We start from the raw sequence: 17,471 nt of genomic DNA on the forward strand, positions 1-17,471 counted from the left end.
TTCTAAATGTCTATCTGTTCACTTCACAATTTTTGTTAATGAAACCTATGACTTTCAGAAAATCTTCACTTATGTTTTCTCAGGAACACTTGGATAAATCTGCATATTAATCAGTTTTTAATAGAAAAAAAAATTCAATAGGCGCTTTTTCTAATCCCTAGATAGTCAGGATGGTAGGTAGGTATTGCTTCATGCAGACTCAGTATTTAAGTAGGCATCTTGCTATGGCTGTTCCATGCCCCACATGTTACAGGATGGGGTTACTATGGGATGCAACTTATAATGTTAAACTTCTGCATGGTAGTAGGAGCCTGTGTGGACCTTTTCCTTACATCAGCGAGTATCTGCCATCCTAGCTTTGTCGGTCATGCCAGCATGATACCTGAAAGGAGCAACTTGAATGATCTAGTCTTAAATAAGTAAATTTAAACAAGATGGCACATTTCAGTGGTTCCTCTGAGCATGATATCTGATAATTTCCAGTTATATTCTGGATGTATTTGGTTTTAATAAGATGTGGATGCCCAATACCTAAATGCCTAAAAGGTTACTACTGGGCTGCTGTAGCTCTGCTTGCTACACCAGAAACTCTTAAGGTGTAGAGGTTAGCTGGGTGGTTTTGAACTCAGTTTGGTTTAGATAAGCAGATGATTATGCTTACATTTCTTATTTCATGTGTCTACAGCTACATGAATAAAAATTTATGACTTTAAGACTGAGAATTGCAGAAGAGTAAATCAATAATACTTTAATACATTTTGAAATGGTCTGTAACAGTTGCTTTAAGTCAAGGATAGTAGAACTGCCTGACCAAAGTGGATTATTAAAAAAAATTCAAGGCATTGCAGAGGTTTAATGTTCAATAACTCTTCATTAAAAGATTGGCTAATTTTCAGGTGAATTCATTATTCAAATTATTCACTGGTTTCTTGGTTTGCTAGGGATTCATGAGCTCTTCACACATTATTGCAGACACAATACAATGGATGCTGTGCTAGTAGGTTACTGAAGACTAATGATTTTATTTGTTCTATGAAAGCCTTAAAGTATTACTTGATTTTCTCACTTGAAAGGTTTAGGTGCTTAGAAGAGTCACTTTCCCATGTATTTCCCATATCAATATCTTATTACAAATGAACAATTTGTGAATATTTGAGTGGAAATTATATTATTCATATATATTCCTAGTAATCTGAATGTTCAATTATCCACAGAAAGTCAAAAAGAGAGAATGGCAGATAGAGACAAATTTAAAATAGTTTTGATAGAAACAGTTGTAAAAGGAAATATTCTTCTTATACATGTTAACTTCATGAGTTTTGTGATTTTATCATGGGTTTAATGATGTTTCACCTTTTATTCTTCATTTTATTCAATCTGATTTTTCCAAGCCCATATTAGTATGCTTTGGTATGGAATGTATAGTGGGCTCTTATCTACAGCTACCAGTTCCTCTGCAGACACGGCTTCATTGAAGGGCTATCAAAGCAATAAGCAGTTCCTACACAAATATGTGTGTAAAGGTTCAATTTTCAAGCATGAGTGTGTAAATAGCATTCCAGAAAACTTGTGCAGGTATGAAAATAGTTTATATGCAAACCAATAATGGCAACCTCATGCAAGATGCAGGATGTCCTCCTTAGATCTTCATATTTGAAATTTTATTTATGTTGAAAAAAGGCCTGTAAGCACTGTGTATTTCTCTTAACTGTTGTAATATGAGATGGTAACAGAAAGGGATCATTTGAGGGAATCTGCTAGTATAAACCCAAATGGAAATTCTCAATTATCCTGTAAGCAAACATCTTGGAGAAATCTAAAGGCTGCAATTCATGGCATTTTTGAGCTCAATACAGTTGGTGTGGAAATGGAAATGAGATTCTAAGATGTTTTTCTGTTTTCCTATTCATCAGCAGGGCCTCAACAAACAAAGTAAGGAGGGAAGAAAGGGAGTATGCTTCCCCTTTTTCTGCTTGTGGATAGGGAAGAGACCTATGAATTAATCTTTTAGGAAGTGTCACAAATTCATGGCTACGCATCCAGAAAGATCTGATGGGGTGTCATGGAGCAGGGAGGGATCTGTGTTTACTTGTTCTTTTTCCTGTATATATACATGTACCTTTCCATGTATTTGCAGCCTGTTTCCCCTCCATATATTCTCTGTCTTTCCAGTCCTCTAGATATGGTCCAAAAACTTGAGTAGGTTGTAGCTGGCTGAAGCAGAGATAGGAAGGATTCTATTCCCCTTCACGCTTTTGCGTGGTTCCACAGAAAAGACCTCAGCCTCTAACTTTAGGACAGGATGGAAATCTTAACAGGACTATTTTTTCTTAATTATCCTCCCTGAAAAGGGAATACTGTTGGGCTCTTCACAGCAGGAATGACTTCTTACTATCCATATTCATTCTTCAGTGGAGACTTCTTGCACTTTACTCAAAGCAAAGCTGCAGCAGAGCTGCAAATCCCCAGGAATTGGTACAGAGATGAAAAACTAAACCTGTTTTCAGATTTGGGTGTATTAATAGGACATTAAAAATCTTTGATTTGGCAGCACACATTGGAGCCAAGGAGCACCTTAGATAAGGCACAATGCTAAGACTAAAGTTTCCTACACGTGCGTGTTTGTTTAAAATTGAATTCTCTTCCTTACGCACATGCTTTCATTTGGAGAAGATATTGTGCTTTCATGATGCCTCGTGTTATGAATTTCAAACATGCAGAGCAAAGATTCAATCCACTTGCCAGTCTGGAGTGAAAGCATGTGTATACTTTTCGAAAAATCAGCTATTGCCTTAGAGAATATATGTATGGTTGCTGATTTTCCAAGATACTCACCATTGTGCATCCTTGAGAATGGTAAAACCTTTCTGGCATAAAAGCAGCAACAACATTTACAAAAAGCTGCACATGCCAAACGTGTCAGGAATCTTCACAGTAAAGACTCCCCAAGATACTGCCTGCATGATAGGCAGTTAAAATACATTATGTAAATTGCATGCAAATATATGCACGACATATGATAATTAAAACCTTTGTAAATACGTATTTGCAAAATACAATCCATCATGGTCCACAAGGTTATAATATACATTTTTTTAAATGAACAGTGTAAAAACGTTGAACGTTCACACAGAAGTGAATGATAATAATTTGAAACATAATGAGCTCTCATTTATCCATTTTACAGTGTCATTCATTTAAAAAAAAATCACTAATTGACTAAATAAAAATGGCAATCCCTTACCAACACTTTTTGTTTCTGTAAAATGTAAGAACTAATGTGCTACTCTGTGAGCTTTCAATAACCATAGATGGGAAGTGAAAAATTGTGTATGCAACGTAATGAAGCAGAACCCGAGAAGAACAGAAATTTTACTAAGAAACAAGACAAATCACTTGTAGGAAGTGGCCTTTGGAATTACTTTTAAAATTCATCTTTCAGTTTCTCTCACAAAACATCACCTCCTGTAGGACATTAGAATTGAAACCATGACAGACACATATTGCTGTCTCAAAGGGAGCTATATAAATCATACCAGTCTCTTCCTCAATCATGCTGGTCCTCCCTAGAGACATCCAGCCCAAGTCCTGACGAGGCTTGACACGCTTTTCCATCTATAGTCCCATGGGAGGCTTACAACCCACAGTGGCATAGTAGCGCTGTATGAGCTGTGAGTCTAAAATCATTAACTTCACAATCTGGCACCAAATGCTCCTCTTGTACCTTCTCTTGTGTGTGTGTGAGATTGTCAAGGCAGCAATTTTCTATTTCCCTTTACTTTACCCTCCCAGAAAGCGCTTCAGTGGTTTTCCCCTCGTGCTTCCAATGTGCAGAACTGATATTGCCATGACGCTTTCAGCTGATTTTAGTCATGACTGACCTATGGAGGTTAGCAAACTGGAAGAATCTAATAGCTGGAATTCGAGGTACATTTGAGCCCAGCACAATTTGTGGGGAAAGGAATCAGGCAGAAATCCCACAGTACCTTGTGATGCCTGCTGCAAAAGACAGGGAGCTTGGGAAGGTGATGACTCCTGCCTGCCTCCATCCATGCCTGCAGGAGCAAAACCACTGACTTACATTGAAGCCTATACTGAAGGAGGTGATTTTCCACATCTACCCTGTTTTCATGAGACCCCCACCTGGAGTACTGTGTCCAACTTTGGATACTCCAACATAGGAATGACTTGGGCCTGTTGGAGCAAGTCCAGAGCAGGGCCACCAAGAAGATTAGAGGAATAGAGCACCTCTCCTACAAAGACAGGCCAAGAGAGTTGAGGTTGTTAAACCTGGAGAAGATATCAGGTGCTTATAGCACCTTTCAGTACCTAAAGGGGGCCTACAAGAGAATGTAGAGGAACTTTTTTACAAGGGTATGTAGTAATAGGACAAAGAAGAATGTCTTTAACCTGAAAAAAGTTAGGTTTAGATAAGATATTAGGAAGAAATTATTTATTGTGGGAGTGGTGAGATAATGGAACAGGCTTTTCAGAGCACATGGGGATACCCCATCCCTGGAAGTGTTCCAGGCCAGGTTGGATGGGGCTTTGAGCAACCTGGTCTAGTAGAAGGTATCCTTGCCCATGGCAGGGGGATTGGAACTAGTTGATCTTTAAGGTCCCTTCCAACTCAAGCTTTTCTATGTTATCACCCTTTTGTTTTCCTCTCAGATGAGAATATTTAGTGAACTTGCTTCTGGTTTTAAGGAGATGAGTCAGTTCTCAGCAGGCCTCAGGTTTTAGCGTGACAGCACACAGACTTTCAGCCTGGTCTTGCCAGCAGTGAGATACAGGCTTATCTGTAGCCATGGGAGTATTCTAATATTGCTAGGACTTGTCACAAATATAAAAGTGAAACTATGTTTTTTCAAAATTCATGGTTGGCAACTGAGGAAAGCTCTCCCACCTTTCAATGCAATTAGATAGTACTGGTGAATTAACTGAAGGAGTAAGTGCGAAGATGACCTTTTGTTTCTCATGTCTAAAATAATGCTCATTAGCAATAATGATCAGCACCTTTTAGCTGACATTGGTGATTGTTGGGATTGACTAACAATGCATAAGCCTAAGGAGGAAAGTCATTTTGCTACTTGCTGACTTGTGAATATTGGACAGTCTCAATTTTCCTTACATGCCATCTTCTGTTTAAGGCATGTATTACACAGACACTGGGTAGCATTCTTTATTGCCAGAGAATAGGCCCATCCTCCTTCACAATAAGGTAATTGTGTTTTTTTTTCTTCCTGGTACACCACGATGATGAAATAAATATTTTTTTTAAAGTCTTTTCCCGGAGGAGGGCAGCTGAGCAGTCAGCTGGAGTGCTGTTCGTGAATAACTCTGGGCCCGATTCTGCCACCCATGATCACAGCAAGTGGCAACACTGATTTTTTTTGCCTATGAAATTATTTCACCTGCCACACTGGTACTTTTTGTGTTGGCCTTATGCTGAGCTCTGAGTTTCCCTCCATTTTGTCAGAAAAGCAAGGAGGAGGTCATCACAGTTGTACAACTCCTACATGTGGACATGAGAATCTGCACTGGATTTTCCAGTGGTGTGTTGTCAGAAAAGACTTCTATAAAAAGAGAAATTTGCAGGCTTCCACATCTGATAAGCTCTGGAAATCCAGAGCACTGGCATTTACCAGAAACAAATAACAAATTATTTAAATGCTACTTATAACTATTCAGTGTTTTGTAGCATTTTGAAATGTGTGTATAAAAGTAGTGTCTGAGCTTCTAAAAAAGCAGTGTCTGACTACACATAGAAAGATGGTCTTGCAAAAAGCAGTCTCCAATTAAAATGTCCAGCTTTTTTTTTAATATATAAATATAATCCAACATATAATAATTGTATTTAAAAATATAGATACTGAGATATATGAAAAATGTCTTGGCACTTTATTGAACATTGAATTCTCTGAGTAGTGCTGTCCTCATATTTAAATCTATTAGAAGTTTGACATAATAGCAAGCCAGCTTGCAGCCTGGAGAGCAATGGTAAGAAAGCATTCAGCAATGGGCTCTGCAGGAATGTATATTGATGTGACAAGGGAGGTATACTGACAGGGGTTATAGTTTTGCTGAAGGGAGAGAAGGCAAGAATCCAGACTGATTCTTTTGTGTGACAGCTATGGTCACCTAGTGCCCTGCTACCTTGCGTAAGTAGGATATCAGCAGGGAACCGCTGTGAAGGTTGAAAATTTGAAACTAATGTTTCCAATTTACATAGATATAGCCACACGTAGCATTGTTTTCAAAGTGGATAAAAATATTCACTACGACAAGAACAGAACTTGTCCAAAAAAAAAAAAATTAAAAAAGTGATCGAAATCATGTCAATATGATTCATTTATTTGGTTTTATAATGACAAGAATATCTGCTGTAGGCAGAAGGATTATTGCAGAAATAATTCATTTGCTCTTAATTTCTTTTATTTTATGACTTATTCAACCCAGCAGAAAAAAATACCATGAATGAAAACTTCTTAAGAAAATGTTACCTCAGCTAATGCAAAGGTAGTTGTAGCTCTCCAGTCAGAGAAGTCTAAATCAATTGCCCTCTGCAGCTTTGGGCATCCAGATCAAACCTTATAAGGGTGCAGGGATCAAATTGCCAGACAGTGTCTGTGCTCACAAATGTGTTTCATTTTCCTTATCTGTGAAAGGATGCTACTCCCCACAATAATCACAGGGCAAACAGTCCTCGCAAACAATAGCATGCTTACTTCTGTGGGTTTACCTGTTTTGAAAAAGCATCTGGACTAGTAACTCTCTGAGTGCTGTGCTGGGAAGCAGAGCAGAGATGCTGCTGCATAGCTTGAGTTAAGCCCTGAGGAGATGAAAATAGAAAGGCTGATTGCTGGTTGTCTCATCAGCGCTTGTGAAAAGCAGCTGACAGTGTTCATGTTTGGAGGATGAGAGGAAATTGGAAATCCATTCCATTTCCCCCCGTGTTTCAGTCATAAGAATATATATGACTACAATTCAGAAAATATAGGGAGGCTAAGATATTTAACACAAACTCAGTGATGTCCATTGTCACATATTAGCAGAATAGTAAACTGGTTGAGAAAAAAATAGCTCCTTTTCTTCAAACTTGGTCTGTGATAATGGGAAATAGGACTTATGCTAGATGAGGTAACCCTGGGCTTTTTCCCTTTCTGCCTTATTTTTGTTTGTGACTGAATTCTGAAATTTGGATTTGGCATCATGAATGTCAGCCACCAGACTGGGACTTGGACTACAAGCAGCTTGCAGAGCATCAGTGACCGTTTTAACTGTGATAAACACCACAAAACCACAACAAAGGCAGTTCTTTCTCTCTTAATAGCAAAAAGAGTTGTTGCTAGTCTGACACCCACATGCTTTTTCCTCCCTCACTGTTTCTGTCATCACACTATAAACCCCTTTACAGAGCTTCAGATCAACTGTTGCACAAGATACCCAGCATGTTTCAAGGCCAGATTGTCACACGCATGGACACTCATCAGGGAAGGCAGTTTGGGTAATGGATATTGGGCACCTCCAGAAATCTGTGGTAAAGACACACAAAAAGGTGGGTTAGGAGAAAGTGCTGTGTGTGGTGCTACTTGCTATTCAGCAGGATGAAAGAAGGATAGTAGGTGGAAAGTGCTTGATTCTGACAACGAAAGAATAGTATGTGCTTCTTTTTTTAAATGAAATTTCAAATTTACATTGAATCAGCTCTTGGTCTTGTGATTCGGTCACTGACATGCACACTGTCATCTGGACTTCAGTATCGTGCTGTTGCCCAGCATTAGAAATATCAGGTTTCTTATTATTTATAAGGCACTAAGGATGCCCAGTTCCTAGACAATCTTAGATATAGATATAGTTATAGATATAGATACAGATATAGATATAGGTATAGATATAGATATAGATACATCTTAACAGCAAAAAGAGATACTGAAAGATATTCTAACAGGATCTTATGTCTCTAATAATCCTCCCATAGCTGCTGGTAGAGCTGGACAGGCCCCTTAGAGCACTTTTCAGCTCAGTCAGCCTGCAGCCAGGATGCCAGGGAACCCCTAAGAGACCAGAGGACTTCTCTTTGCTTCCTTGATTTTACTGAAAGTAGAGCAAAGCTCCTATATGAGCTTCAACACATATGAACGTTTTTTCTCTGATTCCAGTGCTTTTTCTTCACATTTAGTTGAAGACAAAACTTATCAGACAGATTTGAGGAAGTTGAAGAGAGAATAAAAAAATATTTGGGGCCAGAAGGAGACAAAGAAACATTAGGTGACAATCTGTGTTCCAATGAAGGGAAGTTTTAAATAAGCTGCTCTCAGAGAACTCAAAATACACTTTCTCTTGTGTTTGCAGATTTGCTCTGCTTTGCCTTCAGAGTGTACGTGGCAATTTTTCAAACCAAACATATTGGTGTGGGGGGGAAACCAATAACTATTTTTTGGCTGGTAAAAAACCAAAACAGCAGAGAAACTACCTCCTTTCAAGAAGGTCTTGGAAAAATGGCTCAATTTACATAATCTTTTTGACTCGCTTATGTTTCTGCTTGAGTCTACAGTTTGAAAGGCAAAAACATTGTGACAAATAATGAAGTAATCATGCAATTAGGACTCAATTACTCATGCTGTTAGAGTGATCTTTTGCTTATTTTTCCCCCACATAGGAAAAAATAAATATTGTGTCTTTTTCTCCCCTCTGGCGCTCATTTCCAGCTTGAATTATGTGAAATCCAGAAAGTTAGTGCTCGTGGTTTTACCTTCATAGGGTTATCCATACCAGGGTTATCTAGGCCATGGTCTGTCACGAAGCAGTCAGGATACACGGTACATTTTGCCTTCAGAATATGGATAAGGGAGCAGTGGGGAGATGCAGAGGGGTTGAACAGTGGCTTTTTTCTCCTCTTCAAAATTCAAAGCAGTCTAATGGGGCAGGGAGCAGGGATAGACAAATTGTCATTTTTGAACTCCGTGTGCCCCTGTGGCAGCTGTCAGGTTCAGTCTGTGCCAGGTGGTTATCATTTGGCCTGTATTGGCGCAAGAAGCTGGGTAACCAGCACTTCTGGGTGTGGGAAGAAGCAACCAGCAGATGTTGCCAGGTTCGCCTTGACAGAGAGAGTCACTTTGGGATACTCTGGCACTCTTCAGTCATCACTGTCTCCCTGCTGTGACCTACACTCTGCATCTCCCCCAGCTTTTCGCTCTTACACCACGTGTGAAATGCAACATGTATACAAATATATCTCATGCCATATGAAGATACTAGTCATTGATTTGCAAGGTCAGAAATTTTGGGCAAGGCCTTGTCAAACGGAGAAACAGGAAATCCTGTCTCAAAAGTGCCATGTAGTGCCATCTTAAAGTAAAGCTTTGTGAGTCCATGAGACCAGGTTGAAAGGAATCTGTTGAACACTCAGCGCATTGCCAGATGTCCCAGTCTTAAATAACTTCCCATAAGAGAGACTTGGATCATGTTTCCCATGTGGAAAACATTCAGTACATGGGTTTTCCTGTACTTTTATGGAGAACTGGACATTTTTTTTCCAGGTGTTTAGAGCATAGATGTAGCAGTTAATGTGAATGCCAGCTAAACCATGCAGCTGTTTAGTCTGGTGGCTGCGGAGCAAAGACTCACACATGCCCAATGCACAGTCAGTTTATACCTGTTTGTCTAGGACTGTGACAGAGCTTGCTACTTCAAATCTTGTCTATTTTTCACTGTGGAGTCCCAGGCACATCTATGCTGAGTGTCTCATAAATGGCCTCAGCTGGTAATGGTCTGCACCACAATGGTCTGCCATCTCAAGCCTGTGTTTAAGAGGCTTCTAACAAGGACCTTCTTTCAGTCTGTCTGAAATTCAGAATGCAATCCTCTTCAGGGTGAATCTGAGACTTCTCTCAGCAGTCAATTGCATTTTTCATCTTGAGCTCTTTGCTGCTGGAAGTGCTTCATCTGTCTACTTTTCACACAAGCACTGCCACTGATTTGATTCTGAGTGGATAGAACTGGAACTGAGGTGCCAGAATAATCTATTTCTCTCGTGACACGCACAGCATTTTAAAATTAAGCAATGGCTGACTTATATTTGCACTTAAATTAGACTGTAATAGCACTATTCTTAGGGGACTGTAATAAGAACTGGAGAATGACACTAAATCAATGGACTTCTAAAGAAGAAGAAAAAGAATTAAAGGAACTGAACTAAAACTCAGATGATAAGCCCAATGGACTTCATTCAAACCTGTTAAAATAGACTTTCCATGAAATAATGTTATCAAGAAACAGATTTATCTTCAGGTTTTTAAAAGTATCTCATATATGAACAGAGAAGCAAAATAGAAAGCCATTGTTTGTTAATTGAAAAAAAAACAGAAGAAGAGGAAAAGAAAACATGTTATTCAAACCCCGTAGAGCATGAGATTAGCATGTAGTTTTCTTTTTAGTTTGGTCAAGTATTCATATTTCATTCTCTTCCAACACAGTGCATTTCTCACTTTATATTTGATCTGAATTGCTCTTTTAGCTGTATGATCTGTGCATGTTGAGGTCTATTCAGCAAAACATCCAGGATCCTGGCTCAGTTTGCTTTCCATCAACATTAATTTTCTCAGTTTCCACCCCTTACAAGACAGTGGAAAGAAGGCAGAGTCTCTTCAGACATAACAGCAGAAGCTATGCCCAATAACCTTTCCAGAGGGACAAGGATAAATCCTCATTATTCCAGATGAGTTAATGAGGACTCTGCATGAAATCAGTCAGACTGCTCATTACAAGCCTCTATTACTCTGCTTTCTCTGCCTGAATTTTACACCTTTATATTCCCCCTTAATCACTTGCTTCCAAGGGTGCTGGCCTGCTGTTTTCTGGTTGTTTTTTCAAAACAAGCTTCCTGTCTTTGTATAATAATGGTTTTCTGTCTCTTTGCAGTGACGGTTGGGCAGACAGAGATGAAGTCATTGAAGGTTACGAACCCGAAGCAAATGGAGGCATTACTATCAAACTGCAGTCTCCTGAGGTCTTGGCATTTGATGACTACTATCTGAAGCTGCGTCTGGACACCAACACCCGCAATCCTTGGTTTCCTGAGTTCTGGCAGCACAGATTTCAGTGTCGTATCCCAGGGCACCCACTAGAGAATCCCAACTTCCAGAAGAACTGCACTGGTAACCTGTCAATTATTTTTCTGTTTTTGAATCTGTGCTCTGGCAAAAAATTTTCTATGGTTTTGGTTTTTTGGGGCGTTCTGTGGGATTTTGTGTGTGTGTGTTCTTGTTTTGTATTTTTATGGTATTTGGTTTGGGTTTTGGGTAGTTTTCTTTTTTTTGTTTGGTTTTGGTTTTGGTTTGGTTTGGTTTGTGTGTGTGTGTGTGTGTTGGTTTTGGTTTTTGTAAGGTATAAAAAATGGTAAAAAGCGTAATCTCAAATTGTACAGGTATTAATCTCAACTCCCCAAAGTATGTCTGGTATTGGTCGTACAGCCTCCACTCAATTTAGTTCTTCTCTATTATAGAGTGACTTGTTCCCTTTTCATACTTTAGGGCTATGCTAAGTCTGAGAAGGTTGTCCAAGTTTATAATAGAGCTTGTAAAAAAAGTAATCATAAATTTTACAAAAATAGGAAGAAATTTATACTTTTTTTTCCTAAAACTCAGCTTTTCTGATCAACTTAATAATGAGGAATTTCATAGAAAATATTATGACATAAAAAATATTTTAAGAAAAATTGATGAGTCTTATATTTGGCCAGTCATCTGCTTCACCCTTTCTTTTCTTACCCATTAAAACATTTATAGTTTGTTTCCACTATTTAGCACTCATATAAAAAACCACACTCTTCTACAGATGAAGGTAACTCTTACCTCATAGAAAGGGAAGAGTACTTGTGTATAGATAGGTTTTCTCTTGCATTCAGAATCTGAGAAAAGAAAACAAAATGTTTCAGTAAGATTAAATTTATTAGCAGATTGAGTGAGAGGTGATTACATTTCTGTAAAATACATGCTAAATAATTTTTGTAAATATTTTTTTTGTAGTTTACAAATACATCCTTTCTAGCCAAAATGTATACTTGTAGTAAGGAAGTTACTTCATTAGAAACAACCTAGTGAAGCCTGACTTCCCATGGATTTCTGTCCTATTCTTTACACCTCCACCTCCTTTATCCCCTAGCAGTAATCTCAGTTGGTCTTCATGTGCTCCCTGAGATGCATTCTCATAGTTTCCAGCTCTTCCTTCTCCATCAGTAATACTTTCTAACAAGAGCTTCCACAGTATCTTTTGTTTCTCCCAAGTTCTCTTATTCACAGCTGAGACACATCACCAAATACTGTCACCGACTTAAGCTCTAACAAAATGTTGATTTATGGTATATACATTTAATTGGCTTTGAGACTGCTTCAGCTCAGACAAAGGAGCTAACATGGGTCAACAAGGGCAAAAATTGCTAAGGAGAGTTGAGTGATTGATGCAGTGTAAATGCACAGCCCTCTTTTGTAAGAAAAGAAGATTAAAATTACACTGTTCTGTTCATTCCATTTACACAAATAAATTTCAGGCTAATATTCTATAAAAAGGTCTAATTTTGAGGCATCTCAGCAGCTGTTGTAAACATGGGTAGTTTTTTATCCAGCCTCTGTTTGGTTACAAAACTAAAAAATTGAGTCTGAACCAGCATAGTTATCCTTCATCTGTTGTATCAAAGGCAAGTACCAGCTGGTGAGTTCAAAACAGCCAAGATGAGATACTTCTGCACAGAATGTGTAGGTGAGTTTTCACACAGTGATTGCCATACAGTCCAAAACTGTACTTAAGCAAAAAACAATTAAACAAATTCATGGAAGAAAACCAGTAAACGTTGTTTTATTAAAAAAACACACAAAAAATCAACAAAAACCAAACCAAACCAAAACCAAACAAACACACAAAACAAACAAAAACAAACAAAAAAACCAACTGAAACTTTCTCAGGATAACCCAGGGTGGAAGCCGGTGGACATTGGAGAGGGTTTGAAGAGATATCATTCTGTGCCTGCTCCATATTCTGGGCTTCTCAAGGTGTCAGGTATCAGAGACATGAACCACTACATTCTGATAGTACTGATGAAACACAAAATCATTTGTCCACGTTGGTAGACTCTGAAAGTTAATAGAGTCAATTTGGGAATTCAGATATCTTTCCCTCCTCTAAAACCCCTACATTTTTGTGTGAAATCTCAATATGTGTGATACTTAGGCTTTGCTGAAAAGCAATCAGCTTTTAAATTTCACAGTGTACCACTGATAATGCTCAGGCTTATCACACAGAGCTAACAAGTCCATAAATATCTCAAATCAGCAAAGAGCAGCATCACAAGGTATCTATTCCCACTAATGGCATACCTACAGAATTAAGAGATTGATTTTAAGGCAGTACTGCTCAAGTTCATCTTCCGTGTCTGGAAAGTTAACATCTCAGGAAACTATGTAATGAAAAAGAAGGCCTAAGACAAAAATTCTTGTGATATCTAGGGAAGCATAGTATAATGGTAGTTGCCAAGCTGGGGGTTGCCTAGAAGCACCCAGAAAAAAAATAGGAGAGGCAGCACTGTTCTGTGACTACTTTATTAAGAAAAGATTCAGAATACTCAAACCTATCCATTTTGAAAAGGAGTTTAACTACAAAGTTTGTATTGGAGAATCTTCAGTTACTGTCTGTCCATTATAATTTGCTCACATACAGTCTAATTACTTTACTGAGTTTCTTCAGAATTGCCACTGACATGTGAAGTTCAATTTTTATCATTTGTGGATAGGCAAGGACTTCTCAAGCAATTACAGCTGCTGGATTTCCAATTTTTCACACCCTGTTATTGTTGAGTCAGCAGTAGCTTGGGATTCTAGGCTCACTATAAAGCAAAGGAAAACTCGTCCCTAGAAATCTCTCTTCTCTGATGACAGGAATTCCCTCATTCAGTCCCTGAGAAGACTGATGTTGTCCTTCAGAAATTCTCATGTAACACTGAGCTCTGAATGTACATGTTCTGAATGTATATGCATATTATGAAAGAAAAAGGTCTAAGCACTATTGGAAGGAAGAAAGTCCAAGTGCATTCTGCTCTATGAAGTCTGTATGATGCCCAAGAGTTGGCCACATTTTCAGAACAGCTTATCTGGATGTACTAGGACTATGTAGTAGTAGCATAAATTCTTGGGAAGAGAAGAAAACCATCAAGAGTTTTGCAGTGACTGCTCCTTTGGATCATCTTTTCTTGCAAAAATTCAACGACATACTTTTCCCAGTTGGGTGGAAGTAAATGAGTGGGAACAATTTTTGACGCATTCTTTACAATGTGATAGCCAAATGCCTCTCATAAGGGAATACCTCTTTCCCTGTCCCCCTTTCTTTCCCTCCCTCTTTCTCTCTCTATCTGCTATAGGAGATATTCTTCCTCAACATAATAGGATTCAAGTATAGAAATTTTGTTATATGTTTTCTTGGATCTCGCTGGGATGGAGTTAACTTTCTCCATAGAAGCTCTCATAGCGCTGTGCTTTGTATTGGTAGCTAAAAAGGTAACACACCAGTTTTTGGGCACTGCTGAGCAGCGTTCACACAGCACTGAGGATCTCTCCAACCCCTTATGCCCACCCTTAAAGGTTGGTAGGCTGGGAGTGGGTAAGAGGCTGGGAGGTGGCATGGCCAGGACAATTGACCCAAACTTACTGAAGGTTTCATATGTATGATATCATGGCTAGCAACAAAAGATGAGAGAAAGGATGAGGAGATGGGGGGAGCATTCATTATTAAGGCATTTGTTTTCCAAAGCAAGTGCTACATACTGAGACTACCTTTCCCAGGAAGTAACTGGACATTATCTGTTGACAGGGGCAGAGAATATATTCTCCTTTGCTTCCATATATTGTCTTCGCTTTTCTTTATCAAATTACCTTTATCTTGACCCATGAGTTTTTAATTTTATTTTCTCTTCTCTGTCCTGTTGAGGAGGGGGAGTGAGTGGCTTGGTGGGTACCTACTAACCAGTCAAAGTCAACCCATCACAGTAGAAAAGACATATTTTTATATGGCAATTCTCCTAGAGTTTCCTTAATATCTAGCAGACCAAAACCACTTTCTTTACAGAATTGTTCTTAAACTGCCCATGCCATTAAGGTATTTTCAGTGTGTTCCATGAGGTAGTTACAGCCTATAGGAAACAAAGCATGTCCTGCAACTCTGCATGGACACCTGACTCACTGCGAAATTCAGAACTTCATACCATTTTTCATGCCTTTCAGATTAAAAGTCAGAACAGAGCAGACCATTTTTACACTAACCAAAAAAAAAAAAAAAAAAAGGCAGTTTCTGAATTTGAGGTACTAAGAAGCTATCTTACTCAGGACAGACCTGACACTAAGTTCCCTTAGCACACAACCTCAGGTACCGCCCCAGGTAACAGCCACTGCTTGCCTCAGTTCAACAGACAACTCAGCCTTTTTCACATTTTGGAGGTTGCACACGGGCAGCAAGGTTACATGATGGATTGTGTATCTCAGGCAACAGAGTTCATATACCTTTCCAACAGTTCTGTAGGATGTTTTCTCCTCTGTGATCTGATAGAAATAGCCCAGATAGAAATATTTTTTCCCCCACAAAAGCACAGTGACAAATATATCTCTGTTGGACTTGATGAGCCTACATAGGCCAGAATTAAATGCAAGTCACAGTCACACAGAAATGGTGCAGAACTCAGTGCAATGCAAACACCTGTACAGAGGTCTAACTGCTCTTTTATAGAATACCTTATTCTCCTCCTGGCAGATAATACAATGGTTGTAGTTTATGTAAACCGGGTGGGATGAGTCCTCCTCTGCACCATAAGGGACAGTTATGAAATTGGTAACAGGACTGATGCAATTATCAGATTATGATCACAGAAGTTCATCTGCTGGGACAACAAAATATATTGACAGGCAATCAGCACAGACATTTTTCAATAGAGCAAGGTGGAACAAAGTGGGCAATTCATAATTCATTCGTCGATTCAATTGATCTTTGAGAAGAAGGATTATTTGTCAGTGAATGTATTTGTTGCAGGTAAGAACAAGAAATGTAGATATTTTTTGTTCCAAAGGAGGTCACAGACCAAGTTCCCTTTAGGATGCTTACTCATACCTTGGTATGCCACAAGGATTGCTTTATCTGCTAATTCCTGTCTCTGTCCAAGAGAACTACAATCAGTCTGAGTGCAGCCACAGCCACACTGAGGATCACTCAGTTTAGAAGGTAGCTCAGGAAGACTACAGTCCAACCCCTGCCCAAAGCAGGTTAAGTTATGAGTTCGGACCAGGTTGATCAGAGCTTCATTCACTGGGGCCTTGAAAACCCCCAGAGTGGCACAGTGTCTCTCAGCAATGTGTTCCACTGCTTGATTGTGAAAAAGTTTGGCCTCATATCCAGTCTAAACCTCACTTGTTTGAAGTTATGGCCATTGTTTCTTATCCTCCCACCATGCTTCACCATGAAGAACCTGTCTCTCTCTTCTTGGTAACCACACCCTAGGTATGAGGTGCTGTTGTAAGGTTCCCCTGCAGCCATCTCTTCTTCAGGCTGAACAAGCCCAAGTCCTTCAGTCCCTCCTCAAAGGGCAAGGACTGCAGCTCCAGATCATCTTGATGGCCCTCTGCCGCATGTGCTTCAGGTTATCAATGTCTTTCTGTATTCTAAATGCGGCCTGATGATTGCCAAGTAAAGGATGGTGGTAGTGATGAGGTAATCACATGCTGTAGTCACTGATCATGCTGTCACTACAATCCAGGATGCTGCTTGCCTTCATTCCTACCAAGGATCTGTACGTCCACACTCTTCTTATGTCAAATCTGGTCCTAAGAAATTGTATCTTTTCCCATCTCCTTTCTGCATCATCAGACTCAGAAGAAGGACATAAGCTTTCATCACATTTGAATAGGTCTGGATGTCCATCATAAATTCCATAACATGTCAAATCATGGGCAGAATGTAAAGATAGCAGAAAAAACTTGTGAAGAAGACTGAACATTCCACAAGAGGTAGTTATGCTTTGGTACATATAATTCAGTCATACTTTTTGAGACAAAAAGGACAGGGGATATTGAGATATTGATGTTTTTTTTACTGTTAAGACCTCAGATCATTCACTCTGTTTGGTATAGCCATATTCTGAAAGAGCTGTGGAGCACAGTGCAGAGGTGGCTCAGGTATCAGAGACACACAGCAACAAAAAGAGTGATCCAATGTTATTTGAACATACCAGTTCTAGTATGATGGTAGTATGTTTATGTCTGTGGAATATTATACTCAAGCTATTAAATCCAACCATTTCAAGAAGTGATTCTGAAGCCAACTTGAGTTGTTTGCCCCTAGTTAAGATTTCTCTGAAAAGTAGCCCTAAGTTTTTGCCACCATTATCACCCACTCATTAAAAAGTAATCGGTTTTATCTCATACAGACATAGACTCCT

General features: G+C 39.1%; 1 protein-coding gene across 5 annotated transcripts in view; it reads left to right on the forward strand.

Annotated features, from left to right (window-relative positions):
* The window catches only part of GRM1 (glutamate metabotropic receptor 1), a 185,117-nt gene that overhangs the window by 105,849 nt on the left and 61,797 nt on the right, over positions 1 to 17,471 (forward strand). For all 5 annotated transcript variants that reach the window (XM_017813758.1, XM_017813759.1, XM_017813761.1 and 2 more), the window contains exon 4: positions 10,924 to 11,159. In XM_017813758.1, the coding sequence (XP_017669247.1) occupies positions 10,924 to 11,159 (236 nt within the window). The remainder of the gene's footprint in view (positions 1 to 10,923; positions 11,160 to 17,471) is intronic.

This window comes from Lepidothrix coronata, unplaced genomic scaffold, assembly GCF_001604755.1.
Source record: "Lepidothrix coronata isolate B3197 unplaced genomic scaffold, Lepidothrix_coronata-1.0 Scaffold42, whole genome shotgun sequence".
Taxonomy (NCBI): Eukaryota; Metazoa; Chordata; class Aves; order Passeriformes; family Pipridae; genus Lepidothrix; species Lepidothrix coronata.